Here is an 8,883-nt window from a genome sequence, read left to right on the forward strand (position 1 = left end):
AAAGACATGGTGCACACCACAAAAAAAGATAATAGCAGTCCTGACTACTTGTAAAAGGCTATACAATAAAGAGAGTCGCAAACTTTATATATTCCAGAAATGTACTGGGTAAACCACCAACGTGTCGGCCATCACACTGCCTTCTTCCGTCTCCTAGTCCACACAGCCACCAACTCAAATTGTACTCAAAATACTTACAATTAACAGTGTGTGCCTGCAACCAATCACACGCTCGCAGCCGGCAGGTCACAATCACATGTCTACCGCCGTACAGTTAATTTTATCTCAACGTATAGCCTCGGCTGCCAACCTTCGCTCACGTTTTTAAAAAATTGTTACCAACATAATGGCAACATTAACATTACTGAAGATGAGCTGAAAGTCTGTGGCAGAGGCTAAACTCAATGTGATGTATCCTGAACGGTTAAACATAATTGTGGAGTTGCATTGTGTCCCAGGCTGAGACGTTACATTGATTCATATCTGAATACGCGTGTGCGCAATTGAGCATGCGCATATGCAATCCCCTCATAACCGTCACAGCCCTGTTTCTATGCACATATTCGAAACACAACACTGAACACTGCTGTCAAAGCAGCGCACAGATTTCTACATCTTGAACACACTGCACCATGGACGATTATATGGTAAATATGTATATTTTCATGGTTCAAGTTTCTGCCTCAACAATTAACCTCAATGTAGTTTTCTGACAGACGTAATGTCAAGGGGCCTGCAATGGTTACATTAAAACGTGCCCATTTGTTACAGCATAATTAGTAGCTAGTGTTTTTGTTTATTTATTCACTCGCTCATTTGCATTACTGTAACATGTAAAGTAAACATTGTTTTTAAGATTTTGGATGCAATGTGCCCCGGATGCTTTGGGACAGTTATATTTGTGAAGGAAAGAACGTCAGATCTGGAGTTTACACTAAAGAAGGTAACGTTATACTGTAGTGTAGTGGGCACACATTTGATAAGGATTTGCATTGGTTCTTTTTAGAATAGATGCTGACATGCTGATATAATTCTGTCCGCCACAGGTTGAGTGTTTCGATGAAGGCAGAGCCAACCAAGCATACCAGGAGGTGAGATCCTGTAGGCCTCTCACAAAACTAGTATTGATACTATGCAAAGTTACTTAATAATCTACCGTGTAATAGTACAGTAGTAAGCCTGGTATATGTCAGCTACTTGATCCACATGTCACAATCTGGCTATTCCATCTGATAGGCCTATCAGTTAACATTTTGGTACACACTGTCACTGTCCATCAAAGTCATGTGTTCTTTCCATCAGGCTCATTGTCTGCTGAATGTGAGACATCCCAACATTGTCACGTATAAGAAGTTATTCATTTTTTGGGATGAAAGTGTAAGTTTGTTATTTACAGATGAAGTATATGTCCTGTATATGACACATAGGGCAGCAGGTAGACTAGCGGTTAAGAGTGTTGGGCCAGTAACTGAAAGGTTGCTGGTTTGAATCCCAGAGCCGACTAGTTGAAAAATGGATAAGAGTGTCTGCTAAATGACTAAAATGAACATTTACAAATGTAAAATCATGAATGTCAGTCTCATTAAATCATTTTGCCTTCTCAGGTATCTTCTGTCTTCCTTTCAATGGTAATGGACTGCCCATACATGACCACCCTGTCCACTGTGGTCACTTATCACAGACAGGAGGAAAAGAAGATCAACAAAAAGGTCATCAACAACTCAATAGATTTTTCCATGACTAGTTGAACAAGTATTAACACGTACTGTATGTTATCAACCCCTTAAGCATTGAGGGCAATAAGTGTTGTTTTCCAACCAGGTCATCAAGACATTTTTGGGACAAATGGTGGATGCTTTGGCCTACTTGCACAAACGGAGTATTGCTCACAGGTAACCTGCCCCTCACATTGAAATGTATTGCCAGGCAAGCCTGTATAGTTTGCATGAATGAATAGCCTATGGTTTCTAAAAATTATAATTTCAGAGTACAATTTCTCTGTAGGAATTTGAAGCCATCAAATATTCTGATGACAAAAGAGGCCAAGTTTGTCATATTTGATTTTGGAACTGCCTCCATCACAGGAGATAGAGTAAAGTTACAGAAAAGGGTAAAGGACTGTATGTATAGAATATTTCTTTACTTTATTTTATTAAATTTAATTATGTAGTAATTAATAACAGTACAGTTTACTTTGTTTGCTATTTACTGTATCTCTATAGATGCCAAACGATGGATGGCTCCAGAGAGCCTGACCCATCATCAGATGCCTGAGAAGTCCGACATTTGGTCCCTGGGGTGTGTCCTTCTCGACATGCTGACCTGTCACATGCTTGATGTACGTCTATCACTGACTAGTTACTCCTCATTTACCATAGAGGTGGGATTGATTTGTAGATCAGCATTTCCCAAACCACTCTCCTCGAGTATCCCACCTATGTACTGTAAATCATTTCATCTAGTCCAGTACTATCAGGGGCGGTAAGTAGCCTAGCGGTTAGAGCATTGGGACAGTAACCGTAAAGTTGCTTGTTTGGATCCCCGAGCTGGCAAGGTGGAAAAATTGGCCTTTCTGCCTTTGAGCAAGGCAGTTAACCGACACAACAACTGCTCCCCAGGCGCCGGTGACGTCAATTTAGGTAGCCTCCCGCACCTCTCTGATTCAGGGGTTGGGGGTTGGGTTAAATGCGGAAGACACATTTCGGTTGAATGCATTCAGTTGTGCAACTTCCCCAACTTCCCCTACTAGCACACCTGCTTTGACTAGTTGAATAAGGTGTGCTGTAATGGATCAAAGAAGTGGGAAGGCTGAGGCTACTGGAAGAGAGGTTTGAGAAACACTACTGACGGTTGTAGTCACTAGGCACCAAACAGAAGAAAGCGGACTGAAACAGGGAACTTGTCCCCCCCCCCCCCAAAAAAAATCCTTGTTTTCCGTTGCAAAACATTTTGCTACAGTGTGGACTAATGAATAAGACCCTGATCTCCCATCCACAGCCAGAGGGATCTATCTCTCAGCTGCTGAGGATCAGAGAGGACCAGACATCACTGGACGTCATCGTCCTCAAGGGCCTCCACCAAGTCCTCACTATGATGTTGGACCGCAACCCAAAGACCAGGACCAGCGTGTGGTGAGCAGTGTAGTCGCCCTTGACCAGGGGTGTCAAGCTCATTCCACTGAGGGCTGAGTGTCTGCGGGTTTGTTTTTTTCCATTCAATTAAGACTTCTATAACCAGCCGAGGGGAGTTCCTTAATAATTAGTGACCTTAATTCCTCAATCAAGTACAAGGGTGGAGCGAAAACCCGCAGATACTCGGCCCTTCATGCAATGAGTTTGGGACATGTGCCCGAGACTGTCAGCTGTCACAGTTTGGTTAAAATCTGGTTGAGCTCTTATCACAGAGACATTCCAAGGTTGAAGTCTGGTTGAGCTCTCACCACAGAGACATTCAAAGGTTGAGGTCTGGTTGAGCTCTCATCAGAGACATTTCAATGTATGTATTGTACTTATTAATGGCAATATAAATTAAACTTGAACTTTAGTTATAGATACAGGGGGATAGGATGAACTAGTGTTATGCTATCCCTTCACTAATGCCTCGTGAACAGACTACGTAAACATAAATGGTACCATCTGACAAATTTACACAAGATTCTAGTTCTGGGTCAACTGAGATTATCTCTCCAATAAAGGGAACTGGTGAATGAGGATCTGGTGAAGCAGTGTCTGCTTTTGTGTGGCTCCCCTCTACACACCATGAAGAAAACACTGCCCCCTGGTGTCCATGGGCTGCCATTCCACCAAGGCTTTGACGGTGTGCTCGGTCGGTACTTCCTTTTACTGTCCTCCGTTCCCTAATAGTTTTATTAAAATTGTGTATGTTTTTGTACAATACTGTGCGAATGAAAGTACGTGTCCAAATTACTGCAGAGGTTAATAACTATAGCCTACTTGTCCTTAAGAGTTTGCAGTTGTGTTCTGACGAATAGTGGTCAATTGTAATTTGCAGAGTTCATGCAGACCTACAGAGATGTGGAATCTGTCCAGATGTCAGCTCTGTCATACCTGCTGTCTGAGGAAAGGAACGGTAAGGCTGTTTACTTTGCTCATTATGGGTGATATGATCTTTAAAATTCTTATCATACAAATCTAGCCTGGTCCCAGATCTGTTTCTGCTATATAGGTTGGGCTCCTGAGTGGCGCAGTGGTCTAAGGCACTGCATCTCAGTGCAAAAGGCGTCACTACAGTCCCTGGTTTGATTCCAGGCTGTATCACATCCGGCCATGATTGGGAGTCTCATAGGGAGGGCACAATTGGCCCAGCATTGTCCGTGTTTGGCCTGGGTGGGCGGTCATTGTAAATAAGAATTTGTTCTTCACTGACTTGCCAAGTTAAATAAAGGTTAAATAAAAAATAAAAATAGGTAACTCATGGTCCTTGTCATGCCAAACAATCAGATCTGGGACCAAGATATTACAAATGTTCCTCTAGAAAAACATGCCCTCTAGTTTAACTTTAAACTGTTATGGTAGTATTCTACAGGGTAACTGACGTTGTTATAGCCATCACCACTGCCATGCAAAGTCACATGGACTGTGCAGGTGTTCAGCAAAATGGTTGCCAGGTCCTACACCAGCGTTTAATTGCAGGTAGGTGAACACTTGGGGTGGGTTGCATGAATGTGGGTTAGATTCCTCTGCCATGTTGGTATTAGGTTTGGTTGTATAGACAACAAGGTTATCATCTCTCTGCAATACCCTTGAAGTGCTGGGCCAAGCTGGGGATGGCTCCTGTCTGCTTACCAAGGAAGTGATCACCTGTGTCCTGAACGCCGTGCACAGTCACCCTGAGAAAGCACCACTGCTCTCTCATGCCTTTCAGCTTCTCTTCTGTATCTCCGGGGATGGTCAGTAATACTTTAATAATAGGTCATCTACCATTTTAGATTCAGGTTACCTGGATTTTCCCAAATGCACAGTGTGCTAATACATTCTTTACTTGGGGGAGCACAGTCTGTTTAGCTATCATTCCACTCCTGTCCACTCCTTGTCATGCTAAACATGAATTTGGCATATGTCACGGAGTACTATGAGTGAAATATTAGCTAAGCAGTCTGGTACCCAGGCTAGTGCAAATGGGGGTGCTAAGCCTATTGTTGAGGGTACTTCAGCACTGGCAAGCCCCTCCCTATATTATTACTGACATGCCTCCCTTTCATCAGAGCAGGCAGCCAGAGAAGTGCTGGACCTGGACGGTATCAGAGAGGTGCTGAACACACTGAGGAAGTTTCCAGAGGATTGTGACATTGTCGTGCCCTGTTGCAAATGCTTATGGAGCATACTGGCACAAAGTGAGAGCTGTCGTGTAAATGGAATGATCTGCAATTTCTTGATAATTTGCACACAACATGAGCTCTACCACCAGCCAAAGTTTTGTATGTGTGAACAGCACATTGTGCATTTCCAGGACTTTGCCTTGGAGTTGTACCTTTGAAAGATGCTGTGGAGGCTGTGTGTGTGGCAGCAGAGGCACACATGCAGGACAGCACAGTGATGGAGTCTGTGTGTGCAGCCCTGTCGTCCCTGACCCTACAAGGTAGGCTAAGACCTTCAGAATATTAATATTATATTAATATCACATATCCCCTTATGGCCCAGATCCATGCTATAAAGCATGTGTGAAATGCAAACGAACCCTGGCTTAAACAAATCCTGGACCTGCTTGAGTAGTGGGTCCAAGATCCAGGACCCGAGTACCAGGTAACTTGAGTTGCATTATTTTTTTGGGGCCCATTGTAAATAAGCTAGCTCGCTAGCATCATGTAGAATGTGCTTCTTGCTGATTGCACCCTGAAACTGTTATTTTCAGGTATTGTGAAAGCAAAACATGTTCTGTAGAATTCTCACAAATGCTCCAGGAAATCGAACCAGGGTACTGAACCAGGGTACTACATTTTGTATGTGAAAACACCCTAAGTCAAATTATACAAATTTGTCCGAAAAGTAGTTTCCACAGCTTGTCTTTGCACACCAGCACACCCAAATGATTGATTCATCACCAGATTGATCGATTGATTGATTGACTGACTGATTGGCGGATTCTCCACTGATAGGTTTATCTGAAGACCAGGACATTGAGGATTCTACCCTTCTGTTGATGCACGCACTCCAAGCACATTTAAAGCATAGCTATGTGGTGAAGTATGCTTTCCTTGCTCTGGACAGTCTTGTCAAAAGCTCAGGTGAGTCAACATAAACATTGAGACTTTATATCAGAACATATGAGAACTCTCCCTGTTCCTCTATTCCTTTTAGAGTTAGCTGCTTTCAGGCTTCTCACCCCCAATGGAGGAAGTGGATTAGTTATTGTCAAGGAAGCAGAACTCGAACACCATGACAACCCAGAGATCGTAGGGAACTTTTGTAGCCTCCTCAGTGCTATGGCCCGTTATGGTTAGTGTACACTCCTCACCTTGAATGTAGTGCTATAATTTTCCCTTCAGAAAATCATAGCCCCTGTATGTGACTGTTTTCCCAGGTGATGTTATACCCGAGTTAGTTGCTGAGAAGATACCAGATGTCTTGGAGCAGATTGAGAGGGAGTTTTCATCAAATAAGGTAAGTCATTGACTGTGCCTAAAATGCAGTTAATGTAGACTAAGATTGATTTTAAGGTATTTATAATCTGGCTGGTTCGAGTCCTGAATGGTGATCAGCTGAAAGCCATGGTATGTAAGACCTTATACCACGGGTATGACAAAATATAACTTTTTACTGTTTTTAATTACGTTGGTAACCAGTTTATAATAGCAATACGGCACCTCGGGGGTTTGTGGTATATGGCCAATATACTACGGCTAATGGCTGTATCCAGGCACTCTGCGTTGCGTCATGCTTAAGAACAGCCCTTAGCCGTGGTATATTTGCCATATACCACACCCCCTCGGGCTTCATTGCTTAATTATAAACTGGGTGGTTCAAGCCCTGAATGCTGATTGGCTGACAGCCGTGGTATGTAAGACCTTATACCACGGGTATGACAAAATATAACGTTTTTTTTTTTAAATTACGTTGGTAACCAGTTTGTAATAGCAATAAGGCACCTCGGGGGTTTGTGGTATATGGCCACTTCGTGTTCCGTTGTGCATAAGAACAGCCCTTAACCGCGGTATATAGGCTGTATACCACACTCTCTCGTGCCTTATTGATTAAATATAACAAAAGTTACGTTTTGGGGGGGGCTCAGATGTAAGTCTACTACACGTCTGATTCTTATTGCTTTATTGTATAGGTCAGCGCTCTCCAGGTAATTGATCAGCTAAACCTCTGAACAACCTCTCTCTGATCCCACAGGAGATAGCTCAATTGGCAAAACATGCCCTCCACAGCACAACAAGCTTTGGAAGAGTCAACATGACAAGCTCAACATAATTCAAAGTGTCACGTTGTGTTTCATGGATTGCTATAGTGACAGTCAAAATGGTGGTTATTTCAGTTTGTTTTTATTATCAGCTGTACTAGTTGCTATACTGTATAGGCCTACATGTCCAAAGAGTAAGCTGTTGGTTATTAAACTTATCCAAAAAAACATATCACCTTATCTGTTCAACAGTTTTATTGCCTTATCTAGGTGATTTAGCTGTCACATTATCCTTTAAAATCAAAATATTATGACATTATTAAAATGATTAAATGTTATTACATTAGCCAATGTTATTACATACTGTACCAGTTGAAGATCTTTCAGTATAGAGACACATAGGCCCAATGGTGGGAAAAAGTACTCAATTGTCAAATTTGAGTAAAAGTAAGGATACCTTAAATAGAAAATAACTCAAGTAAAAGTCACCCAGTAAAATACTAAAAGTCTAAATGTATTTGGTTTTAAAATATACTTAAGTATCAAAAGTAAATGTAATTTCTAGAATATACTTAAGTTAAAGTATACATTTCTAATTCATTATATTAAGCAAACCTGTCACGTCCTGACCAGCAGAGGGAGTAGTGGTTTAGTATTTTGGTTAGGACGTGGCAGAGGGATGTTTGTTTTGTATGGTGGTGGTTTTGTGTGTGTTGTAGAGGGGTGTTTGATTTATGTGTTCCTGGGTTGTGGGTGTATGTTCTAGGTTAGTATGTTCTAGGTTGTATTTCTGCATTCTGTCTAGTTTAGGTTTTCTATGTTTAGGTTTGGGTGCTGGACTCTCAATTGGAGGCAGGTGTTTCTAGTTGCCTCTGATTGAGAGTCCTATATAGGGGTGTGTGTTTGTTTAGTAGGTTGTGGGTAGTTAGTTATCTTTTGCATTGCTGTTTGTTCACCCTGTGAAACTGTCATCTGTTATCTGTCGTGTTTATTGGTTTTTCGTGTACATCATATTTAATAAAATGATGTGGAGCACGCAACCCGCTGCGTATTGGTCTGACAGTGATTTCGAGATATCTTCTGATGAAGGTGAAGATTGTGATAAAACCAGATAGCACAATTTATGTTTTTTTTTTATTTAAGGATAGCCAGGGTCACACAAAAAAAAACCAGACAAGATGTACGAACAAAGCATGTTCTCTTGATAAGTGTGTGAATTGGACCATTTTCCTGTCCTGCTAAGCATTAAAATGTAATATGCACTTTTGGGTGTAAGGGAAAATGTATTGAGTAAAAAGTGCATTATTTTCTTTAGGAATGTAGTGATATAAAAGTTGTCAAAATATAAATAGTAAAGTAGAGACCCAAAAAACTACTTAAGTAGTACTTTAAAGTATTTTTACTTAAGTACTTTACACCATTGCATAGGCCTGTATGTATCATGTTTATTTTGTAATTATGTTCTTCTGTATTTGTGGTCTACAGCTGCAACTTCTGCAAAGTGCAATCGGAAAGTATTCA

At 41.5% G+C, this 8,883-nt stretch overlaps 1 protein-coding gene across 1 annotated transcript; it reads left to right on the plus strand.

Annotated features, from left to right (window-relative positions):
• Nucleotides 1-433: 433 nt before the first annotated feature.
• LOC106585780 (serine/threonine kinase-like domain-containing protein STKLD1) lies at nucleotides 434-8,402 on the plus strand. Its single transcript, XM_014172392.3, has 19 exons — nucleotides 434-647; nucleotides 857-943; nucleotides 1,047-1,091; nucleotides 1,303-1,377; nucleotides 1,605-1,709; nucleotides 1,822-1,892; nucleotides 2,005-2,120; nucleotides 2,223-2,338; nucleotides 2,998-3,131; nucleotides 3,695-3,825; nucleotides 4,012-4,089; nucleotides 4,536-4,652; nucleotides 4,769-4,909; nucleotides 5,225-5,353; nucleotides 5,470-5,598; nucleotides 6,116-6,244; nucleotides 6,318-6,455; nucleotides 6,541-6,620; nucleotides 7,356-8,402. Exons 1-19 carry the CDS (start codon nucleotides 633-635, stop codon nucleotides 7,431-7,433), a joined length of 1,914 nt encoding a protein of 637 aa, XP_014027867.1. The 5' UTR covers nucleotides 434-632; the 3' UTR covers nucleotides 7,434-8,402.
• Nucleotides 8,403-8,883: the final 481 nt, after the last annotated feature.

This window comes from Salmo salar, chromosome 24 (genome assembly GCF_965601325.2).
Source record: "Salmo salar chromosome 24, fSalSal1, whole genome shotgun sequence".
In the NCBI taxonomy this organism is placed as follows: domain Eukaryota; kingdom Metazoa; phylum Chordata; class Actinopteri; order Salmoniformes; family Salmonidae; genus Salmo; species Salmo salar.

Coding starts and splice junctions, on each gene's coding strand:
- LOC106585780 (XM_014172392.3), top strand. Junction 1,893..2,004: donor AAACGGAGTATTGCTCACAG/GTAACCTGCCCC, acceptor ATTTCTCTGTAG/GAATTTGAAGCCATCAAATA. Junction 4,653..4,768: donor ACACCAGCGTTTAATTGCAG/GTAGGTGAACAC, acceptor ATACCCTTGAAG/TGCTGGGCCAAGCTGGGGAT.